Below are 24,547 nucleotides of genomic sequence, written 5' to 3'. Positions count from 1 at the left end.
AACTGAAACGGTAAGCAAGTCCTGAATTATATACTTTCTTTTATAAGAGTTGCTTTGGTCTTGGTGTCTCTTCACAGCTATAGAACAGTGACACATCTGAAACATTTTAAGTCTAAAAAGCCTATGGTCATTAAGTCAATACTCCCAACTTCTCTGTCCATTTAGAGAGTATGTGTCATATGACATAGTAAGCCTTTTCTGCAAGAATCTGGAAGCAAGGAGTAGAATGTCCAAAAGAACTGGGTCAAGATAAAACTTGAGTGAGACATGTCTAGATAAGATTTGGTTCTAGCCAGAATATAAAGTTATGAATTCTATCTCTTGTTTTGGAACTTCAGCTAAATCACGAGGCTTCATGTGCTCTCATCTGTTAAAGATCTACATCAACACTGTGTCTGTAAGGATGACATATGAAGTCATTTTCTACACAGGAACTCATACACCAATTCACAAGAGTGAAGCAACTAGATTAGGTAAATGGCCATGGCCTTTGGTGATGTCCCAACTCAGCCAATCCTTCCTATGAAATACATCATTTCCATACCAACATCTGAGTGTTATGCAAACACTCATTTTTAGATCTATAAATACAACCTATGAGAATTCTAAGTCTACTTCTTATAATTCAAATGGTTTAGAGATTTATTGTGGTAATATTTACATAAAAGATTTAATGCTACAATGGCTTTGAAACTAATGATCTAAGGACCTAAAAAAAATTAATGAAAGTCATACCTTGACTTTTTTATAACCTATAAAGCACTATTATGATTTCAAGAATATAGTATTTAATGAAGTTCTTTTCTTGATGAGAAATAATGTTATGTTCTTAATGAGAAATAATGTTAAACTAAGTATTACTTTTCTATCATTTATTTAGGAAAATGTTTTACATATTAGGAAAAAACAGAAGGCAACTTGATCTAATAATTTTTCAAGCATATTTTTGTTCTAATAATAGGGGGAAAACTCTCTATAAAGAAAGTTAAGTCCAGGTGCTATAAAAATCCTTAGCCCTTCACATCACAATAAAGGATGTATCTCGGCCAATTTGTTACCTCCACGCACATAATTAGACATACAGCATGCATGGTACTCTTAGCTCTATCCCCAGCCCTGCAGCACAACAAAGGAAAAGCCCCCAGATTAAAAAAAAAAAAAAAAAAATCCAAAACTGGGCTTAGGCTCTTTGCATTTAAACAGGTAAGATGCAAGCTGCTTAAAAACTATGGCATATTGAAAATATAACCTCTCCTGTATATGCTGATATAATTTAAAATTTAAAGGTGAAAACATACATTTACTAACAAAACACATCCCTATAGAAAATGTTTATATAGTGGAATACTGCCTTTCAGACTCCATTTGCATCAGTAACAATAGTGACTGACTCTAGTCCAAGGAACATGCAGCTCAGAGTAGGCGGACAGTCTTCCCAGTCACTGTTAGGAAATCATCATCAGCCAAAGCACGCAGGGCCTCTTCAAACATGTCCTTGGTAATTGCCTAAGAAATAAAAATGTCATAGATTGAGTCCTTACTGTTAGACACACAAACTTTAATGTTAAGCTACCACTTAAGAGTCTTTGTCTTTTTGGTGGCTGTAGACAATTTTGCTTAATTACATCATATGTGCGTGTGTGTATGTATATCATATAATATATATATATGAAATTTATTTTGTGTGCCTATGGAAATCAAAGGACAGTTTTCCAAAGTCAGTTATCCTTTTCCACCACACAGGTCCCAGAGATGGAGCTCAGTTCATCCAGTTTAGTGCTAGGTATCTTCTTTACCCACTGAGCCATCTTACCAATCCTGCTAGAAAGCATTTCTTATTCTATAAACTAGGATGGCAAACTGGCAAATATTTCTTTAAAGGACTAGGTGTCTGTTGTCCTTTCTAAGCTCTGCCTTAAGTAAAAAAGTGTTGCAAAAGGTCATGCAAATATTTTATTCCTAAAACGAATCTAAACTCCAAACAGGTATACTAACATTTTAATTATGTATTTCTTGATGATATGTTTATGGAAGAGGCAATCTTGCTTACATTTATTACTTATACAATATATATAATACACATATAAATGCTTACTGTGTCAGATTGTCCCCGAATATCCTCAAATAGCTGTTGGTACTTTAAGGCTGGTGTTTTACCCTTAGATAAAATAAGTTTTCTCAGTGCTTCAGCTAATTCTTCTTTCCGTTTACGAGAAGTGGCACTCATTCCTATTTCAAAAAGAAATCAACAGAAATGTTTCTGCCATGAGAAAGTGAAAAGTTAGATTTCCATAAATATTCCTTTAATAGTATTGTCAAGAAAGGTAGAACAGCCAAATGCCAGAACATATTCAATAGCACGAGGTTTTGTTACTTGAATTATTTTATCTATCATTAGCTACTTGCCACTGAAAGCCTATATAAGCTGTTTAGCAAGTATAATCATACTTATTAGGAGATCAAATTTTTTGAGTTAGGGCCTTACTATGTTGTCTCAGCTTGCCTAGTAAATGACCTTCCTGCTTATCTACTGAACAAAATACCAGAGGAGATAGAATCTCTTGATCTTAAGTTTTTGGTTTAAACCAAGTAACAAACCTGTAGTAAGAATAGATATGTCCACAATGCCAGTGCGAGGGTCAGTGGCAGTGACAAACCTGTAGTAAGAATAGATATGTCCACAATGCCAGTGCGAGGGTCAGTGGCAGTGACAAACCTGTAGTAAGAATAGATATGTCCACAATGCCAGTGCGAGGGTCAGTGGCAGTGACAAACCTGTAGTAAGAATAGATATGTCCACAATGCCAGTGCGAGGGTCAGTGGCAGTGACAAACCTGTAGTAAGAATAGATATGTCCACAATGCCAGTGCGAGGGTCAGTGGCAGACTGCTTCAGAGCCTCCCGGTGAAGGCGTTTTGCCTCTTCCACATCGATTGCTTCAACTTTGTCTGAAAATCTTACTTTAGCATGGGCTTCTGCTAAGCGAATTAATGACTCTAGCTGTCGAGGGTAAGCAGAAACCATCCCCCGACTACTCCCGATCTTCCTCATGTTTACATAAGCCTATTGAAGGTAGGAAAAAAAAAACAAAAACAGAAAAACAAGTAAAACCATTAGCAACAAGAATCTCAAGCTTCAGAGATGACAGTGAACAGTTAGGGTTCTGCTAAGTAACTGAAATCCCGTCTGCCTGCAGTGGAGGGTTACTGTAGGTAGTTAAAACTGGATCTAGGCCTTGGACTTGGAAGTCACCCATGCTGAAAAACAGAGGATTGTTACATCGACACATGGTGATATGAATGAAATGTCTGACAGATATCTTGTGAATACAGATAGGTATCAGAAGGTTGGCAACGTAACTCAGAAGAATGCATGTCTGGTCTCCATGAGAATAATCTGAAGTACCAAACACATAAATACATACATACATGACACCATGACACACACCACCGCCGCCACCGCCAGCAGCAGCAGCAAACACAAGCAAAGGAAACAGTGGCAGAGGAAAGGAATGCATCAGAGGGCCTGTAGGAAAAGGCCTGGTAAATGATAGCCAAAAGATCCACCCTGCAAGACATGTTAGGTAACTGAATAATGTTTCAAAGAGCATTAAATCATTTTATATGTAGTTTCATCTATTTAATGATATGAATGGAAATTCACTACCATGTGTAACATTCACCTAGCCTATATATAGGATATAAGCCCATCAAGGCGCATGCCATAACATAATACTCAGCCCAAACAAGCCCTAGCCCATTCCTGCCCAGCTTACATTATAATACGTGGGACTCTAAACATCTTAATGTTGAGGTCTGGTCTGTTGCTATGTATTGATTGTAATGTTAAGAAAGGTGAAGAGAGGAAGAAGCTGCCATGGGCTAAGCGAGTCATAAAATAATGGTCACATGGGTTGGCTAATTGGAGTTAAGAGTGGCCCAGAGGAAACACGGCAAATTATAATAATGGGATTATTGGCTGAGAGATAGAATAGAATAGAGGATAGGGATAAGCCCAGCTCTTGTGCTGTTTAAGGCTTATTGTAAATATAAAAGTTGTGTATCTTTTATCCAGGAATAGAAACCCTGGATAAGGATTAAAAATTTCTACAACTTCTTACTCGTTAAAACCAAGCAAAGTAAGGTTAAGTGAAACAGATAACTCATCCACAGTTACAAGCTTCTGTTTCCTAAGCCTAGTTACCTCAATGAGAGCCTGGCTGGCCTCCTCACTCAGCCGGGGCATGATAGTACTATGTGCATAGGCAATGTAGTCTTTCAGCACTGCCATGTCCAGGAACTCCTGCTCCACCTGCTCCTCACTTTGGTAGTACAATGAAACCAGGTGGTGGGCTAGGCGTCGGTCATATGCCTCATCTTGAGGGTCTAGCATGAGGAAAATGAGATCAAACCTGACAAGACAAGAGAAAAATACTGTCTTCCTAGTTGAAACACCAACATACCTACATATAGGACATAAGCTACCCCATCTCCAGCCGACCAATCCGTAGTTCTGCCTAGGTAAGAGCAGAATAAAAAGTTCAAACTCTCCTCTGAGAAATGTTACTGTAATCCAGGACCAATTGGATATTGCATTTGGATAAAAACACCTTCAACTGTTTTGAGGACATAAGGAGGGTACTTCAGTGATAGAGCATTTGCCTAACACACGAGAGGCCTTTCTTTCGATCTCTAGCACCACAAGAAACAAAGCAAATTTAGTCAAATAATTAAGATACATAAACCCTGCCAAGAGGCCCAACCAACCAAACCCGAGTGTTTAACATCAGACTGTTAGCGTTACCTACTGCTTTCAATCTCCAGCTGTCAGTTCTAGGAATAAGAAAACAGAAGCATTTGTCATACAGAAATGTTTGGTACCTTGACAACAGTGTGTGTGGTAGTTGGATATTTTCAATGGTTGTTTTTTTAGGGTTCCACTGGGACTCAATAGGGTTTGCTGCTGCCAGGACAGAGGTTCGTGCATTGAGCTGACAGATGATCCCAGCCTATCAGAGGAAGGAGTGCAGTTAGGAGCCTTTTCCTGACTCCCCTAAGGAGGAAAACCACCTTCATCTGATCTCCGGCTAACCTCGTTTGCTCTGCCGGTTCTCCAAGAGTCTCACTGACTTTAGTGGACAAAGATGGTGCCCTGCACTCAGACTCATGTCTAGGACTGAGCTTAGACATATTCACTCTGCAGTCACATTTTTAGTTCAAATTACATTTTATGTGCTGGGTGTTTTGCCTGAATTCAAGTTTGTGCATTACATGTGTGCTTAGTAATCCTGGAGTTCAGAAGAGGACACTGGATCCTTTGGAACTGCAGTTACAAAAGACAGATGGTGGTGAGCCACATGTGGGTGGGTGCTAGGAATCTGTATCAGGTTTTCTGGCCAAGCAGCTACTGCTCTCAAACATTGGGCCATCCCTCCGGCCACATTTTTCAAATCAAAAAACAAACTGGTAGTAACTTTAACACAAACTCAAGTTTGTTAAGTACTACATATTAGTGAGTAAAAGCAACTAATGTAAGAAGTTTTAATATAGAGCTTTAACTGCAAACTATTGTGAGCTTGCAGTCATAGTGGACATCAGCACTCACCTTTGCAATGGACAGAGTCTGCTGTTCCATGACCTCATGCAGCACGGACCTTGTGCTTTCATTCATTTTGTCAAACTCATCAATGCAACATATGCCATTGTCACTCAGTACAAGGGCACCTGTCTGGAGGACAAGCTGCCTGGTCTCAGGGTCTTTCATCACATAGGCTGTGAGGCCAACTGCACTGGAGCCTTTTCCAGATGTGTACTGGCCTCTGGGAACCAGGTTGTATACATACTGTAGCAGCTGGGACTTGCTGGTGCCAGGGTCACCACACAGAAGGATGTTAATCTCAGCACGGAATTTACCCCTTCCAGTGTGACTGAAATCCTTCCTTGTTCCACCAAAGAGTTGAAGTAGGATTCCCTAAAAAAACAAATACATCTAAACATTCATTTGTTGTACAGTGTATGCTTAGCATATGTTTTAGAGGTTCTTTTCTATTTTATAAGTTCACAGTATTACCAAATCATCTAAGAGTACTCAGGCCATTCTAAGTATTCCTAACCTAAGTAGACATTATCCTAAAACTTGACCAGCATGAATCCCTGTTCTGACCCCACATAACTTAGGTTTAGGAACACGATTGTACACAGCAGAGATGGGTCTATAAACAACAAAATAGTAACACTCAAAACATGAATATGCAAAGCACGAATAAGTGTGTACACCTCCCCTCCCCCCAAAATTAACACTCAACTATCCACAAGGCAGGAGTCAGTGCCTTGCTATGTTACAGAGCAAAGAGTTCCAACCTCTGGAAGACAATAACAGAGGCAAATGGACCTTTAGTTACGTGATTCTAAATAACTGTGAATCTCAATACCAAGCTAAAACATTGTTACCTTTTTTATATCTTCATGTTCATAAATGCTGGGAGCCAAGGCTGAAGCAAGCCGCTCATAAATATCTGGCTTCCTGGAAAGTTCCTTAAGCAATTTCACACGTTTCTCTGAAAAAAGTTTCTGTTCTGCTTCTTCATCAAGGCCATGCAGACGTTTTGCATCCGTTTTCCGATAATGGATGACATCAATGTGGGTTTTATAGACAGACTTCACGTTGCTCACTCTTGGATTAACTCGAATAGGTACTGCTCGATATATGCCTAAGAACATAGAGAGGAGACACAACTACCTTTCCACTTCTCCTCTGTAAGCTCAGTGGTCAGCAGAGGCAATGTGCAGTACCTAGGGGCTCCATCTCACTTGAGCACCCACTACCTTAGTCTTCCAGGCTAAGGCTTCCATTCAGAAGTCAAGACACGCAAGAAATGGCCAAGGTGGGGAAGAAACAGGTTTTTAAGAACAGATCCAAAATCATATTTGTAATCACCTGTGTTATATGAGCTTAGGGAATTATCTGCATAACTATTCAGTACACAATTGTAGGTGCAAAATGAATAACAAAAAGGCTGTGTCATGACAGTATTTAATATAGTAATGTCATTTCCTTAAGCTAAAAGTAAAAAGAATTTACTTAGTAATTGGCTGAACAAAATACTAAAGCCCATACCAAAAACTTGGAAGCAAAAACCCTAAAAACCCAAATCTTTAGAAAGCAATTTTACGAATAGCAAGACAGACTACTTAAAGGTGAAGGGAAAATGACAATTTAGGACTAATACTAGAGAAAGGATATTTTCTGCATATCTTCTCATGAATCTAATTAAGGGCTGGAGATAGAGTTCACAGCAGAACATTCGCCTAATATATGCAAAGCCTTGGGCTTGACCCCTGCTACTGCATGCCACCATCACCCCAAAGAAGGTAATTCAGAGAAATTAAGTGGTAAATAATACTTTAACCACTCTAAATGTATACAATCTCTAAGGAAGGTTTTATTAAACTGGTATATCTGATGCTCTTCTTTGGGTTTCAAACTAGCTTTGAACTTCACAATAATTTTATTTCCTGTTTCTTAAAAAAATAAAATCTTTAATTTATTATTAGTGTATAAGACGCTTGTGTGTTTGCACGCATGTGCCAGGGTGTGGTATGTGGAGGTGAGTGGATACTTTTGGGAACTGGTTCTCTCCTTCCATCATGTAGGACTAAGGGAAGGAACTCAGGTCATCAGAATTGCATGGCATGTACCTTGATCCCCTGGACCATTTCTCTACCTTTTGAGGACTAAGCCTGATCGCCTCATCCTTATAGCACAGATCATGATCCTTTAACAAAACAATGTAATTCTCATTAAAAATAGAAAACCAGCTTATAGCGCTAGTGAGATGCTTCAGCAGGTAAAGCCTGAATCAATTGCCACCAAGCCTGAATCAATCCTCAGGTCCCAATGTGGAAGAAGAAGAAGACTTCTATAAGCTAATTCCCTGTTTTTTCACCCCAATATACAAAATTTCAAAAAAAACCCCCAGCACTTATGTAACAATTACACTTTACTCACGGAGGAATGTGAACTAGATTATTAATGACATTTTGAACACTCCGGTTTGTTCCTGTAGGTGATAAGAGCACTGGAGGGAAAACTAAGGGCAAGGGGTGGGGGCAAAATTGGATTGTAGGGCTCTCTTATGTTGGGGAAGAAATCCTGACTTACTGGGTAGCTGGGTCAGTGAGCCCCAGACTCAGAAGTCAGGGATCCTTGGATTCAAATCCCCATGAAGAACAATGTTGTCACTCAACCCATCACCCTTGACCAAGTACCCACAACATTCCTCCAAAATGTAGAAAGTCTGCCACATGCAAATAGCATTGAAGACAGGACAGTTTCTGCATGAAGAGACAGCATTTAGAATCTAGAAACACAAATTATGCAGCAATGAATTGCAAGTCAAAAAGTCAGCAATAGCTTGCTATATGTAAAGTGTTCTGTCCTACTCTCTAAGTAATGTTAACCCTTACCTGTACACGTAGGAAATAGTAGAAAAACATGCATTTATGAACCCCAGTTGGCTTTCTGTCCTTGAGTTACTAAATAAATACTCCCTAATGCTGCTCTTGTGACATCAACATTACCAATCTGAGACATATGCAAAGTTCTGAGAGATAGATCTACATGGCAAGGACCCACCAGGACCCTGATTTTAAAACCTGCATCTGAGAACTTAAAGGGTTAAATAGTAGTAAACCACAGCATAACTTTTGCCTTTTTGTTACAAATCTACATTCTTACCTGTGACATTCACTCTGTCCCCTGGCTGAACCTTGTCTACAAGATCATTGTGGGCAAAAAGGACAACAGTGTGAGGTGTCTGCCCAGCAGGCATATCTTCAGGAGACTCTTGAAGCTTGATCTGAAGAAGAGTAAAGAGAAAAATTCAAGAAACAAACAAAAAAAACATGGAAAATAATTACAGGTCTCTGTATAGTGCTTATACGATGTTTGAGACATAGTATAGCAATACTAAAGCCTCAGTGTTCTCTAAATTCAAGTCACTAGTAAAACCAACAAAAATGGAAAGAGCAGAGTTCTACCAAGGAGGGTTGAGGGTGAACTGACAAACTAAATTTGGCTGAGGATTTACAGAGAGGCAGGACACAGGTAGCAGTGTGTGTTGGAGAACCTTATCATGGGTGCAGAGGGGCCACGTACCATCTGCTTGTCAGAGAATAGTGAACGGTTGTGGATCAGTGCCATACTGTGGGTAGTGTGGCAGTGTACGCAAGTGCAGGGCTCAGCAATTCGGCCTCGGTCCATCTCTACCCGGGTGGTATGGGCACAGACTTGGCACTGGAAAAAGGCCTCCTGCATCTCGGGAATCAGCTGTGACGTTCTGATAACCATGCCACTGATGGTGATGAGCTGATCAATGTCTGTAAAGGAAGAAAAGTTGGCTTGTCCACCAGCCACTTCCCTCAGCCCACCCAGGCCTGGGTCTGCCACTAAAGCAGAATCTCAACTCAAGTAGAAGTATAGATGACCAGAGATCCAGCATGCACCATCAGCAGAATCAGCTGGTTAGTATCCTCAGAACTAGCCTAGGATGCTCTACCTATGTCCAGCCTGCTTTCCTCTCAGCACCAGTATACTTCTGAACTTTTTATTTTATTCTCTTTCTCTTTCTGCTCCCCTTCCCTCTCTCAGTATATGAGCACATGCATGCCACAGTGCAAGTGTGGAGATCAGAAGACAATTTATGGAAGTCAGCTCTCTTGTACTATGTGAGTGCTAGGAATCTAACTCATGTGGTCAGTTTCAGCATCTTTACCCATTAAGCCATCTTGTTGGCTAACTGCTGGCCCCCGTCTGGCCCTTTGTTCCTTAGGTGTACTGCTTAGAAGACATCAACAGGTGAGAAGTTTGATGTGTAGGTATATTGTCTCCCAGCCTTTCATCTCATCCACAAAACCACCTGGAAGACCTGAAATCTCAGGTAAAAATCTTGGGCTGAAAATGCTTGTGGTATGGGGAGGGTCTGCTTATAATTTCAACAGCAGTGAGGAGAAACCAGAATTTTTAGGGCTTGCTAGGCAGCCAGACAGTCTAGTCTAGTTGCTGAGTGAAAAACCCTGTCATTAACAATCAAAAAAGCTGGATAGCAATTGAGAAATGATACCCTACATTTCCTCTGGCTTGCACAGCATGTCCTTGTATACAAGAACAGTCTAGACAACATGGACAAAGCATTTATGACCCCGAGGATACTCTGAGCCTCCTTTTCTGACACCTACCAAATGAAGCAAGGACATAGCTGAGGACATCATAAATATACACATCTATTTTTATAGTTAGTGCCTACGAGAAAAAAAGCACTTTGCCTCTCAGTAACACTATCTATAAAACAAGCTTCTTTTACACTTTTGCTTTCCATTTCTACTCTTGCTTTTATGCCTCTCCTCTAGTTGCTCCTTCCTTAACACCTCTGCTGGACTCAAAGGCCCTCCTGTCCCACCAGTACACAGTGCTCCTCACAAGGCCTTTAAATATATTTCATCCATTTTCTTGTTTGCCACTCTGGGCTAACCCTCCCCTCCTTCCCTTAAAATTTATATGCAATGTGCCAACTTCTGAAATTAGCTGATCACTCAGCCATTCTTCTTTCCAGAAGTAAGATTTTTTAAAATAAAAGTATGATTTTACCTAGTAGCTATCTCCCTTACTACCTTTTTTAAAGGTTCACACATGGATGAGTGATCTACACTAATTTACACTACAAACTTCACACATGGAAACACATAATTCTGACCTGTCCAAGTTAAGATGCTAATGTCTCATAATTGAGCCACCATCAGAATCTAAATGAATTTATATGTCATGTGCTTCACTGAATTACACGAGTGGAAAATCTTTCTCTTCTAAAATTTCCCTATTTACTTTGAAATAAAATTTAAATTCTTTGTTGGGATTCTAAGCTTTCTAGAGCTAGCTTTTTGGGTCCCAAACCCTGTCTCACAAATCCTTGCTTCAGCCAGCCACAGATGCAAACAGCATTTTCTATTTTATCCTTGCTTTCTGTTATCTAAAAGAAATTCTATCACATTCACTTATCAAACTCTATTATCTTTCACAACCAACTTTTCCTTTATAGGTTCAGGACTTTGTCTATTCCCTAAGGCATAAACAGACACTTATCTTCTGCTCCTGCTTTCTTTACCCCCCAAGCTAGAATTTTCTTAAGTTTAAGGAGAGCTCAGATCATCAGGTTTGCTCAGCAACTGCTTTTCTAGCTGAGCTGCCTTGCTGGCTTTTAGTATTTTTCTTCAGTGACTAAAAAAGTGCACCTACGAGCTAGGGATTTATTATATTTGGATAAATTAATTTTACAGTTAATGAATTGTTAAGTCATTTCTATCAGGTATTCCAGTTAAGTTAAAAAAATGCATACTAAGTTGATAAAAGTATACAGAAGAAATCTTTTCAACTTCTAATCTAATGCTATCGTTACCCACCACACAAACCTTGAGATCTCTTTCTACATAAGGCATTTCTCTATACTAAACATATTACCTTCTGGATTCAAGTTTCTCATACTCTTTGTCTTCAATGCATTAAAAGGTCTGACTTGAATCTGATGTTCTAAGATGGAGTCAGGATAACGGTCAAAGAAGATCTCATTGACAGCCATGTCAAAGGTTGGTATAACCTCCTGTGAAAACAAACAGCAAGATGTAGGGGACGAAGAGATGACTCAGAGTTGAGAGCATTTGTTGCTCTGTTAGGCAACAGGATTCAGGTCTCAGCACTTTGATCAGGTGGCTCCTAAGCACCCTTAACTCCAACTCCTCTTCTGAGTTCCACAGAATCAGGAGTTCAAGTTCTCTTCAACTACAAAACTACTTTTGAACATTCCCCTGCCTCACAGGCTTCCAATTAACACCCCCTCCCATAAAACCCAAGAAACCACTAGTAAGGTTCATTATTTTTAAGAAGCATTACCAATTAGTAAATATAAAAAAAGTACTCCTCCTATTAATTGTAGAAAAACAGTCTGCTTTAAGAAATAGTCAACCTTTGCTAGTATCCTTTTTACCAAAATATAATTCTGCTTGCCAGGAACATTCTTGGTAAACATTTACGTTAATCAGGAAGCTCAAAGTCAAATTCTTACCTGTGGGTAGGAGATGAGCTGTCTATACAAGTTTTTGCCAAATGATTTTATGTGTTCACAGTTCACATTTAAAAATGGCTCTCCTGTAATATTAATCTGTAAGATACACGTACGTCATATTTTACTAATCGTATTATCTCAAAATATAAAACTTTCACTTGTAAATCATATTTGATTACCTCTCCAAGTCGTTGCATGTACAAAGGTTGCGTAATATCTATGCCAACATTTTCTTCTTCTTTGGCCAGAGGATCAGTAAAACATTGAAGGAATCTCTTGATGTAGAGAAACAATATTACGTTTTAATGAGTGTAAGATATGTAGCTATTATTAAGAGAGAGAGAGGGAGAGAGGGGGAGAAAGGGAGAGGGAGAGGGAGAGGGAGGGAGGGAGGGGGGGGGAGAGAGAGAGAGAGAGAGAGAGAGAGAGACCAGCAAGAGGGTCCGTAACTAAGGATACCTGATTAGAAGCCTGACCACCTCAGTTTGATCTCCAGAATCCACATGGTGGAAAGAACCAGCCTCTACAAACAGGCCTCCACATAAAAGCTGTTCATGACATGCTTCCCCAACCCCAGCAATAAATACATGAAAAAAATTGAATATATAGCTATGTGTAAAAAAAAATAATTTCTCCTTTTTGGGTTTGAGACAGGGATCTCACTAAAAAGCCCAAGCTGGCCTTGAACTTTCAGTAATCCTCTGCCCGAGTGCTCAAGAGATTAAGAGTTTACCACCTAGCTGATCATGGTGGTATGCACCTTTAAGAAGGCACAGGCATGCGTGAATTTCAGGCTAGCCTGGTTACAAATGCAGCTCCAGGACAGCCAGGGATAGGTACATAGAGAAACCATCTTGAAATAGCAAGAACTAAGAAGAAAACAAAGTATATCAGCACGTTGTGCATGGCAGACTCCTTTGAGGCATAAATTCTAACCCACTGACAACCTGCTGTGACACGTTATGGCTGTTTACACATAAGTTATACCTTCTCCCAAAGTGTGCACTGAGTTTTAGTGCACATAAGAGTACCTGAAAATGTTCTTTGCATGTTGCCACATTCACGTCTGTTCCCCAAATCACAAGCTTTTGGCCTAGAGACTGTTCACTTGCTACTGTGTCTTCTGCTGCTGCCTATAGAGAAAGATAGGATAGAACCATGTTAATAGAATGACATACTTTACGCTCCCAAGATAAGGTCACCAGATATCTGCTTTTGTACTCACTCCGTCAGACTGCAGATCCACCTGCAAACCCTTTCGTGCTGAGCCCAGGTCTGGCCTCTGCCTCATGGGTGTGCCTCTCACCCCACTTCTTGGGGTTCCTTCCACTCGAGAGCTGGGAGTGCCATATGTCAATGGCGAACTAACATCAAATTCCAAAGGAATAGCTATAAAAACAACATATTCAGCTTTACCACGAAATCCCCACAGCACATCAAATCCCAATTTCAGAATGCTGTTTGCCATTTTAGACAGAATACTTACTGAAAACTTTCATAGCCAAAATGTAGTTCTACTATAAAATATGCTTTCTTTGCTCACTTGGTCCTAACTAGGTCCAACTCTGCTTCATTCCCAGGTGTTTCAGTGTACTCTATCAGTGTACACGAGAATGCTAGGTATTATAGCAACTGTTAAAACAGCAAAACCGACAGCCAACCCACCTGAAGAATGCATCTGAGGAGGGCTGGAAAACAAGGCATTCTGTGCAGCTGGGCTCTGCAGGTCTGCTCCTGGTGAGGTGGGCATTGGCAGCAACTCTCCGGTGGAAGAATCTTCGCCTCTACGTCTCCCACTGGGAGATGATCGGCTTTCCTCACTTCGAACTTCCGTCGTACAAAACAAAACAGACTCTCAACGCTAATGCTCAGTCTCCCAGGAAGTGCCTCCGAGAGTAGTCTTATTACTTAAAAAACAATACCGTCCCCACCCCAACAACGCACAAATCCCAAAACACCCGAACTGGAACAGAGGGAAAAGGCATTTTTAACCAAGTGAACCGACCACACCAGACAGCCTGGAGATGAGCGCCCAGAATCATTTTTATCTGGGTGGACGAAGGTTACTTATGCCCAAGGCCTGTCACCCACAGACCAGGCTCGAAGGATTCAGAACATTCCACAGTGCTGCGGGAAGAGACAGGAGGCGGAAAGGGTGACAGATGGGAGGGGGGATGGGGACTCACGCGACTGGGTTGGGGTGACTCGTCCGCGTCGGCTGCTGCGGCGACTTGGGGTGGATGCCGGGGACGACATGGTGCTGTGGTAGCTGCGCGACTAGAGAAATCTGGCTCTCAGTTGTCCCGTTACGGGACTTCTCGTACTTCGGATCCGGGTTAGTTGCAAACACGCACACCCAGGAGTGCGTTCCTGGCTCGCAGGTTGAAGCGATTCCCGCCAGCCGCTCTGTCGTCACAGCGCCCAGCAGCTTCTGACCAATCAGAGAGGCAAGGGCGCGTAGTTCCGCCTCCGGAAAGCGGCATTGCGCGCCCTGACGCCATGTAGGTGTGCCCTGAGAGGAGGCTTCCTGCCAATCACAGAGGCAAAGGCGTGTAGCTCCGGCTGCGGAAGGCACCACTGCGAGCCGGCGGGGGAGTTCTTAATGGCTACGTAGGTGTAACAACCCCGATTCACTTTGCACTCCCCTCGCCTCGGGTGGGTCAGCCTGCCACGGGATTGCGTTTTGGCGGGAAACCCGCGGCGGGCACAACCCCTTTTTCTGTGCGGCGTGTTTACATCTGAGCTTTCCTGAGTACAAGCACCAATCTGTGGTATAAGGCTTGGTCAGACTTGTTCTGTTCTTTTGTGATCCTATGTGCACAAGTTAAGCGCTACAGACCTGTAGGCTGGTGCACGCTTTCACCCCCTCCCGCGAGAGTATAAGTGAGCGGTTCCCGCTGGGCCTTCAGGAGAGGCTTGGGAAGGGGACTGTGGTGCGCATGCGCTAAGCGGTTCCGGCACTATGGCGGACCCGGGGGCCGGCTTGCGGTGCTGGCTACTACAGCTGCAGGAGTTCGTGTCCGCAGCAGACCGCTACAATGCTGCCGGGGCCAGTTACCAGCTGATCCGTGGCCTGGGGCAAGAGTGCGTGCTGAGCACTTGCTCTGCAGTGCAGGGTAAGGTCCCTCAGCGCTCGGCGTTTCCGTGCGTGTAGTCAATATCCCGTTGAAGTCTACGGAATCGGCTCTTTTCCTAGTACCTGAGGAAGATGTTTGAAAACAGGTGTTGGAAAATGACCCCCAAATTTGGTAGTCATTTTTATCCAAAGTTGGATGAGAGTACAAGAGGGAAGTATTTTCTTTCATCGTAAACTCGGTTGAACTCAATAGGACCTTTACACAATCATTTATTCGTTGCACCACGTTTTTCAGAATAATTGCAAAAGTTAATGGAAGTTATGCAGGTTTTTTGACTTTTATTTTTTGAGTTAGGTATTTCCTATATAGCCCAGCCTAGTCTGGAATTTACTGTAGAATGAGCTTTCAAATGCCGGGGTAATAGATGTGAGGTACCACATGTGCCTTGTTTTTTTTTTTAACCATTTAGTAATGCCTGCATGATAACATGATTTTCTTGTGGGAAATGTCTCATTTCAGCCTTAAAAAATATTTTCTTTTGAACTAGCCTAGACTGTTTCCAACTTCTGATCTTCCCACCTTTTTGAACTCTTCTTAACCCCCAAAGGGAGGGGATATATGTATTAATTCTCTCTCTCTCTCCCTCCCCTTCCCTCATCTCCCTTTCTTTCTGTCTTTCTTTCTCTGCCCCTCTCTTTTTCTTTCTGTCTCTCTTTCTTTGCCCCTCTTTCAGCCTCTTTGTCTCTGTCTACCTTTGTCTCTCTCTGTCAGGGTGTGAGTGGGTGTGTGCAAGACAAGGTAGAGCTGGAGTTACAGACATCTGATGTATGTGCTGGGAACTGAACTCCTGTTCTCTGGAAGAGTAGAATTTGGTCTTAACCACTGGTCCAAGATAATGTTTTTAAGTTTAAACGTGAGGGCTAGTGGTAGAGTATTTTCTGGTAAGCATGTGGCATGGGTTCAACCCCCAGTACTACCACAGAAAATGATAATAATCATCTGATCATTTTGTGGGTAAAAAGGATTCCTTTCTTAAACATATATGCAGACTTTTTTTAAAAAATCTCAATGTATATCAATGTAAACTAGTTGGATATTGTATTGCAGACCTTTAGTCCTAGGCAGAGGCAGGTAGATCTCTGAGTTCCAGGTTAGTATAGCTTTATAGTGAGACCTTGGGTTTTGTTTGTTGTTTTTTTAAAGTAAACAAAAGTTTGAATAAGCTGCTATATAATAATACATTCTCATGGACCTAGTAATGATGGACAAAACACAACATAAAACACTTTTGTTACTTTATTTACATTTCAAATGTTATCTCCTTTCCCAGTTTTCCCTCTGCAAAACTCCTGTCCCATTCCCCCTCCTCCTGCAACTATGAGGGTGCTCCCCCTCAACTCCCAACTCTTGCCTCACCACCCTAGCATTCCCCTACATTGGGACATGAAGCTTTCAAAGGACCGAGGGCCTCCCCTCCCATTGATGCCAGATAAGGCCATCCTCTGCTATATTTGTAGCTGGAGCCATGGATCCCTCCATGTGTACTCTTTAGTCTCTGGGAGCTCTGGGGGTGGGTCTGATTGGTTGATATTACAGATTGCAAACCCCATCAGCTCCTTCAGTCCTTCTCCTAAGTCTTCCATTGGGGTCCCCATGCTCAGTCTGAAAGTTGGCGGTGAGCATCAACATCTGTATTGGTCAGACTCTGGCAGAGTCTCTCAGGAGACAGCTATATCAGGCACCTGTCAGCAAGCACTTCTTGGCATCAGCAATAATGTCTGGGTTTGGTGACTCCATATGGGATGGATCCCTTGCTTCAGTCTCCACTCTTTGTCCCTATAGTTCCTTTAGACAGGAGCAATTCTGGGTTAAAATTTTGAAGATGGATGGGTGTCTCCATCCCTCAACCGGGGGCTGTGCCTAACCTCTGGATATGGTCTCTACAGGTTCTCCCTCCCCTTAGTTGGGTATTTCAGCTAATGTCATCCCTGCTGTGTCATGGGAGCCTCTTGCTTTCCTGGTTTCTAGGACTTTCTGGTGGCTACCCCAGTTCCCCATCCCCATTGCTGTACACCTCTGTTCAATTTACTGACCCTCTGTTCATCTCCCTTGTCTCCTCCTGTACCTGATCCTGCTCCCCTTCCCCCATTCACCTTCTTTCTTCTTCCCAAGTACCTCTTAACCTCTACCTCCCATGATTATTTTGTCCCCCCTTCTAAGTAGGACTGAAGCATCGGTATTCCAAGCTTTTGGGCTAAAATCTGCTTATCAGTGAATGCATACCATGTGTGTTCTTTTGTGACTGGGTTACCTCAATAAGGGTGATATTTTCTAGTTCCATCCATTTGCCTAAGAATTTCACAAAGCCATTGTTTTTAATAGCTGAGAAGTACTCCATTGTGTAAGTGTACCACATTTTCTGTATCCATTCCTTTGTTGAAGGACATCTGGATTTTTTCCAGCTTCTGGCTATAGTAAATAAGGCTGCTATGAACATAGTAGAGCATGTTTCCTTGTTGTGTGTTGGGGCATCATTTGGGTATATGACCAGGAAGTATAGCTGGGTTAATTACTATGTTCAATTTTTTGAGGAACCACCAGACTGATTTCCAGAGTGTTTGTACCAGCTTGCAATTCCACCAGCAATAGAGGATTCTTCCTCTTTCTCCACATCGTCGCCAGCATCTGCTGTCACCTGAGGTTTTTTTTTTTTTTTTTTTTTTTTTTTTATTAACTTGAGTATTTTTATTTACATTTCGAGTGTTATTCCCTTTCCCAGTTTCCGGGCAAACATCCCCCTAATCCCTCCCTCCTCCTCCCCTTCTTTATGGGTGTTCCCCCCATCCCCCCCATCACCTGAGTTTTTGATCCAAGTCATTCTGACTGTCGTAAGGTGGAATCTCAGAGTTGTTTTGATTTGCATTTCCCTGATGACTAAGATGTTGAACATTTCTTTAGGTGCTTCTTGGCCAGTTGAGGTTCCTCAGTTGAGAATTTAGGGTTGTTTGTTTCTCTGGAGTCTAACTTCTTGAGTTCTTTGTAAATATTGGATATTAGCCCTCTATCAGGTATAGAATTTGTAAAGATTTTTTCCTAATCTGTGGGTTGCCATTTTGTCCTATTGACATTGTCCTTTTCCTTATAGAAGCTTTGCAATTTTATCAGGTACCATTTGTTGATTCTTGATCTTAGAGCATAAGCCATTGGTGTTCTGTTCAGGAAAATGTCCCCATGCCCATGTGTTCGAGGCTCTTCTCCACTTTCTCTCTTATTAGATTCAGTATATGTGGTTTTATGTGGAGGTCCTTGATCCACTTGGATTTGAGCTTTGTACCAGGAGATAAGAACAGATCAATTTGCATTCTTCTACATGCAGACCACCAGTTCAACCAGCACCATTTGTTGAAAATGTTGTCTTTTTTTTTTTTTTTTCCGAGCTGGGGACAAATGTTGTCTTTTTTTCACAGGATAGTTTTGGCTTCTTTCTCAAAGATCAAGTGACCATAGGTATGTAGGTTCATTTCTGGGTCTTCAGTTCTATTCCATTGATCTACCTGCCTGTCTCTGTACCAACACCATACAGTTTTTATCACTGTTGCTCTGTAATACACCTTAAGGTCAGGGATGGTGATTCTCCCAGAAGTTCTTTTATTGTTGAGGATAGTTTTTGCTATCCTGGGTTTTTGGTTATTCCAAATCAATTTGCAAATTGCTCTTTCTAACTCTGTGAAGAATTGAGTTGGAATTTTGATAGGGATTGCATCAAATCTGTAAATTGGACTTAACTATACTATTCTATCATCTGCAAATAGTGGTATTTTGACTTTTTCCTTTTCAGTTTGTATCCCTTTGACCTCCTTTTGTTGTCTAATTGCTCTGGCTAGGACTTCAAGTACTATATTGAATAAGTAGGGAGAGAGTGGTCAGCCCTGTCTAGTCCCTGATTTTTGTGGGATTACTTCAAGTTTCTCTCCATTTAGTTTGATGTTAACTACTGGTTTGCTATATATTGCTTTTACTATGTTTAAGTATGGGCCTTGAATTCCTAATAGCTCCAAGACTTTTAACATGAAGAGGCATTGAATTTTGTCAAATGCTTTTTCATCATCCAATGAGATGATCATGTGAATTTTTTTCTTTGAGTTTGTTTATATAGTGGATTACATTGATGGATTTCTGTATATTGACCTATCCCAGCATTCCTGGGATAAAGCCTACTTGATTGTGGTGAATGATTGTTTAGATAAACACTAACATTTAATTGCTTTTTATTTTCAGTGTTACAAAGTTAGAATTCATTTTTGTGTAGTGATCTATTTGTTCTTAAGGAATTTCCAACTTAACTGTTTGTATACACTTTTTGTTGTTGTTGTTTTGTTTTTTTTTGAGACAGTGTCTACCTAAACAGCCCAGGCTGTAACTCTACCTATCCTGTATTAGCATCTCAAGCTCTGGCATTACAAGGCTCAGGCTACTGTGCTCAGATACTTACCGATTTAAATTCCAGAACTCACCTTAAAATACTGTGATCAGAAGCTGGACATAGGTTACACCAAGTTAGAACCAAGGTATTCGGGTAGATTTCCTTTCTGAATGGTCTAGGAATCAACCCATTTATTTATTCATTTATTTAGATTGTAGGAGTAAATAAATGTTTCTATGCTGGTGATTCTTGAGTTGAGAGTGTGTCTTCAACACAAGTAGCATGCTAGGCCCATCTCATGAGGTGCCTAAACCTCTCCTGTACTTTCTCCTCCCCCTCCCTTTTTGTTTTTGTGTAGATAGGGACCAATTTCTCCCTTGTAAGCCCTCATATGATTATATTGGGTTCCCCTGATAGCGTATTATATCACCATCTTAAGGTCACTAATTAGCAACCTCATTCATTCATTAGCAGCTTTTATTACCTTGTAAAGTTGATAGTTGATATCTAGAAGTTAGACCTCATGGAGAAGAGTGTTGTGGGAGGGCAGAAAGTCTTACTGCTGTTTACGGCAGCTGTATGGAACAATATGCCGAACTTTCTGTTTTCCTTGTTCTAAAATAATAAATAGCCTCAAGTTAGTTTTACTACTTGCAAGACTATCTTGAAAACCAGGCCACACTTTTACAAGTCTGTTATGGAATGTTTCTTGGCACTTCTGATTTTTTTTTTCTCCTCCCCCACTCCAGCATTGCAGATCTCCTTAGTTTTTTCCAAAGAGTTTGGTTTGCTTGTATTTATCCGGAAGTCACTTAGCATTGATGAAGTAAGTGCAATGCTTTGATTTTTGTCTCTTCTATCTTCCTCGTTGTTGGAGTGGCTTATTCTTACCCATATTTCCTGTTTATTTCTTATAGTTTCGTGATTGTAGAGAAGAAGCCCTAAAATTTTTATGTGTTTTCTTAGAAAAAATTGACCAGAAGGTTCTGCATTACTCTTTTGATATTAAGGTAAGGAGGAGGAAAAGTCAAATCTCACTTATTACCAACTTTAATCTTAAGTTTGTGGTTTACAGAACTCAGACTCTTGTTTCTTTAAACTTTTTTTTATTGGAGCTTACTCATTTTGGCTTGATTGTGTTAGGAATAATGGTGTCATTCAGCATTCATTTTGGTTTTGGTAAGACCTTATTGGAAGAACTTGCTTTGGTAATGTTAACACCGTCATATATGAAATTAAATAATGCCTTTCATAATAATAAATTAGGTGTTTTAAATCATGAATTAGTAGTTAATATTTATAAATATGTCATAATTTGTAACATTCTCTGATACATAGCTTGTTTTATTTACTTTTACCACAATTCTGTGGAGCGTCCTCTACCCCAACACACTCCAGTTTGGTACCAAGGACAGAGCCACCATCTCTCCAGCCCCCTTTTAACATGTCTGTTGCTTTCTTGTTTCTCACTTGCTTTCTTCGCTATCAGTGTGTTGTCTGAGCTACTCACATTTTCCTGTGCCACCTTAGCCGTAAGTAGCTGGGCCTATAGCTTGTTTGTTGATGTATAACAACAAGTATGAAATGTATGTAGAAAGAAATGATGCACTTTCTATTTTTTTCATTTTTTTCAAGTTCTTGCTAAGGCATCATCTACTTGTGTAGTTACCATTACAGCCATAGCATATTGAGTTGGAGTTTTCAGTAAGATTGATTGATTGATTGATTGATTGATTGATTTTTCAAGAAAGGGTTTCTCTGTGTAACCCTGGCTGTCCTGGACCTCATTATGTAGACCAGGCCGGCCCGGAAGCCGAAGATCTGCCTGACTCAGTCTCCCAAGTTGAGATTAAAGGCATGTTCCACCACTGCCTGGCCAAAGTTCTCAGTAACTTTTAATCTGTACATTTATATATTCTATTATGTTTTTAATGGTTAATTAATAAATTTTATTATGTTACACATTGGTATTACCTCCTCAGATACAGTTTTGTTAAGTTAACTTTGTTAAATATTGTTAAGTCTTAGTTCTTAAATCATACTGGTTATTTTTATCTCCTTTTGAATGAGATGTTTCTTTTTGCATCCTAGAATACTTGTATCAGTGTTTATACAAAAGATAGAACTGCTAAATGTAAAATTCCAGCCTTAGATCTTCTGATTAAGGTAATTTTATATTTCTTAGTTGTGTGTTTTTATGTTAAGTGTGCAACATGAGACTGGGAATCTGTGCTTTATTTAGGTGGGAGTTTCGGAGAGGTTAGAGTTGTGATTATGTAAAGGACATGTAGATTTTGTAACCACCACCTGGCAAGACCTGGAGTTTTGTTCTCCTAATTTTCTGAGAAAAATGTGAACTTGTAAGAGACATAAAGAAGAGAATTAGCTGAGAATTTAGTGCTTTTCCATTCGTCACTTTTACTGTCTTTGGTCAAATCTGATGCTGTTAGGTACCCTTGTATATCCTTTGACTTTTTCTCAAAACCTTAGTAGTGAGGATGGATTGATGTTTTCTGTACCCTCTGTGGTTCACATTCACTTGTCGTCCGAGTCCTTTTGCATTTCTGGTTTAGAGTTACATTGGACTAGTTGATGTGTGATCTTGAGTGCCTGTGAAGAAAAGCTCTAGTTATGTTGCTGGTCTCTGGGGAAGTTACAGTTATATTTAGCTTGCCTTTCCCCTGTGATCTGCTGATCACTCACACTAGACTTCCCCATAATCCCAAGTGTGTGTCATTCCCAAGAGTGTAGCTGCTGGAGGTCAGGACTTACTGAAGGGGAACATGTTTTTCTATATTTCCTCTTTAGAAAATTGTAATCTGTTTCTTTAGTTACTTAAGATACTAAGAAGTTCCAGAGTCATGGATGGATTTAAGATCGGAGAATTATTTAACAAATTCTATGGAGAACTTGTATCAAAATCAAAACTACCTGATACAGGTGAGATGCTATTTTCAAATATTTTAACAAATTAACTTTAACAATTTCCTCAAAGAAGGTCTTTTGCTGAAAAAAAAAATGCAGTGGAAACAAAAGGACTCCTTAAGTAGAAACAAATCAAGTGCACCTTGGCTTATAGATATAGATTCCTTAAGGAAAAGCACATCAAGTACAGCTTAGCTTATACAGGTAGATTTAAATAAAACTTGGGGAAGAATTTCATGAAAACTTGGGTACTTTGTGTTTTATTATAAAATTACTTAAAACATTGTTTAAACATGCTTGTGTATGTGCAGGTGCATGTGTGTAAACATGCTTGTGTGTGTGCAGGTGCATGTGTGAAGTCAGAGGACAGTTGGGGTTCTACCATGTAGGTTTAGGGACTCCAACTCGGGTTAGGCTTAGCAGCAAGTGCCCGTAGAGTGCCTGCCTCCCTGTGCTGTCTGGCTGGCCCTAAAACCATGTTGAACTGAATGCCCTCTTAGTTCTCATTTCTACGTTTTTGTTATTTTACTTATTTAATGTAGTTTGCTTTCATTTATTGGCACTTCTTTTTCAGTTTTAGAAAAAGTCTATGAGCTCCTGGGAGTGTTAGGTGAGGTTCATCCTAGTGAAATGGTAAATCATTCAGAAAACCTGTTCCGGGCATTTCTGGGAGAGCTTAAGACCCAGGTATGGTACTCCCTGTGACTACATTTACATGGTCTCGTTTTCCTGTGTGTGTTGTTGTTTCCTTTTGTGATCTCTTCCTAAAAACTCCCTTCTAGATGACATCTACAGTCAGAGAACCTAAATTTCCTGTCCTAGCTGGCTGTCTAAAGGGACTGTCCTCACTTCTGTGCAACTTCACCAAGTCCATGGAAGAAGGTATTGCCAGGCTTTGCTTGATTTTTCTGTCCCAAAACAAAAATCAAACTGCATAAAGCTCCACTTAAATGAATTACATAAGTAGGAAATTGTAGAGACAGACCGTGGAATACAAGTTTCCAGGAGCTGGGGCAGGGGTGGTTTCAGAGGGTATAGCCTTTCTGTTCTATGTAATGAAAAGTTTTAGGCATTTCAAGTTGCTAAACTATTTCTTTATACACTTTTAAAATGATGGATATTATGCAGATTTTACCGCATTAAAAATAGATATGAGGATGTTTGTATAGGAGGCTGTGCACTTCCCCCACTGTGCACCCTCATTCCCACTATTCCAATTATTTTTACTTAAATGTTCTTTAACTTAAATAATAATCTCTTGCAATCTCAGTCCAGACGCTATTATATTAGTAATGCCTTTCTGAAAGTATAGTCAAACTAAATTGGTTTTTTAATCCCAAAGTTGACTTTTTAAAAATCTTTTTTATGCTAGAAAAATATGCTATTTTTATCACTATAAGGCCTCTCTGATGTCATTCTTCCTCAGGCGCCTATCATGTCTGTCTTCTAATACAGAAATCTTCTATCAGAGCAGATGGTTTTCTGCTGTATATAAGTCACTGCTAGAAGGACAAAGAAACCAGTTAGGAATAAGCCTTGTCTTCTGTATAGCTGCAATTAATAATGTGATTGAAGACAGTTAAATAGGTTGTTTTGGTGTCAGCTTGCCTGGAAGATCCATACATTATAGGTATATACATCTTCTGCATTCTTCTTTAGGATATAAAATTATGAAGGTCCATAGTAATACTTTATTCACGCTTGTAGTTTCGATCATTTACCAGGTGTCTTAGGTAGTGTTCTATTTCTGTGAGGAGACCCAGGTAGCTCTTATAGAAGAAAACATTTAATTGGGGGCTTGCTTACAGTTTTAAAGGATCAGTCTATGATTATAATGGCAGGAAGGAGCAGTAGCTGCGGGCTTCACATCCTGATCTTCAGGCAGTAAGCGGAGAAAAGAGACAGAGATAGAGACAGACTGAGAGAGACACAGAGAGACAGACAGACTGACTGGACCTGGCATGGGCTTTTGAAACGTCAAAGCCCATCCCCAGTGACACACTTATTCTA

General features: G+C 40.5%; 2 protein-coding genes across 4 annotated transcripts in view; one reads left to right on the top strand and one right to left on the bottom strand.

Moving 5' to 3' along the window:
* Positions 1-857: 857 nt before the first annotated feature.
* On the bottom strand, positions 858-14,561 carry Mcm4 (minichromosome maintenance complex component 4). Its single transcript, NM_033651.1, is given in 16 exon segments — positions 858-1,506; positions 2,096-2,229; positions 2,835-3,063; positions 4,204-4,411; positions 4,881-5,008; positions 5,605-5,970; positions 6,450-6,709; positions 8,737-8,857; positions 9,157-9,377; positions 11,512-11,650; positions 12,113-12,208; positions 12,292-12,387; positions 13,144-13,245; positions 13,338-13,501; positions 13,778-13,939; positions 14,299-14,561. Coding segments are annotated over 16 exon segments (2,589 nt in total). The 5' UTR covers positions 14,369-14,561; the 3' UTR covers positions 858-1,413.
* Positions 14,562-15,051: 490 nt separating this feature from the next.
* The window catches only part of Prkdc (protein kinase, DNA-activated, catalytic subunit), a 217,066-nt gene continuing 207,570 nt past the window's right edge, over positions 15,052-24,547 (top strand). The window contains 7 exon segments of one of the 3 annotated variants that reach the window (NM_001108327.2): positions 15,052-15,228; positions 20,362-20,438; positions 20,530-20,622; positions 21,704-21,778; positions 22,444-22,552; positions 23,112-23,224; positions 23,320-23,419. In NM_001108327.2, coding sequence (NP_001101797.2) covers positions 15,075-15,228; positions 20,362-20,438; positions 20,530-20,622; positions 21,704-21,778; positions 22,444-22,552; positions 23,112-23,224; positions 23,320-23,419 — 721 coding nt within the window. In that variant the 5' untranslated portion in view covers positions 15,052-15,074. 3 annotated transcript variants of the gene reach the window in all.

This window comes from Rattus norvegicus, chromosome 11 (genome assembly GCF_021556685.1).
Source record: "Rattus norvegicus strain SHRSP/BbbUtx chromosome 11, alternate assembly SHRSP_T2T, whole genome shotgun sequence".
Classification (NCBI taxonomy): Eukaryota; Metazoa; Chordata; class Mammalia; order Rodentia; family Muridae; genus Rattus; species Rattus norvegicus.
Note: the sequence above shows the minus strand (reverse complement) of the source record. Positions and strands in the feature narration are given on the sequence as shown.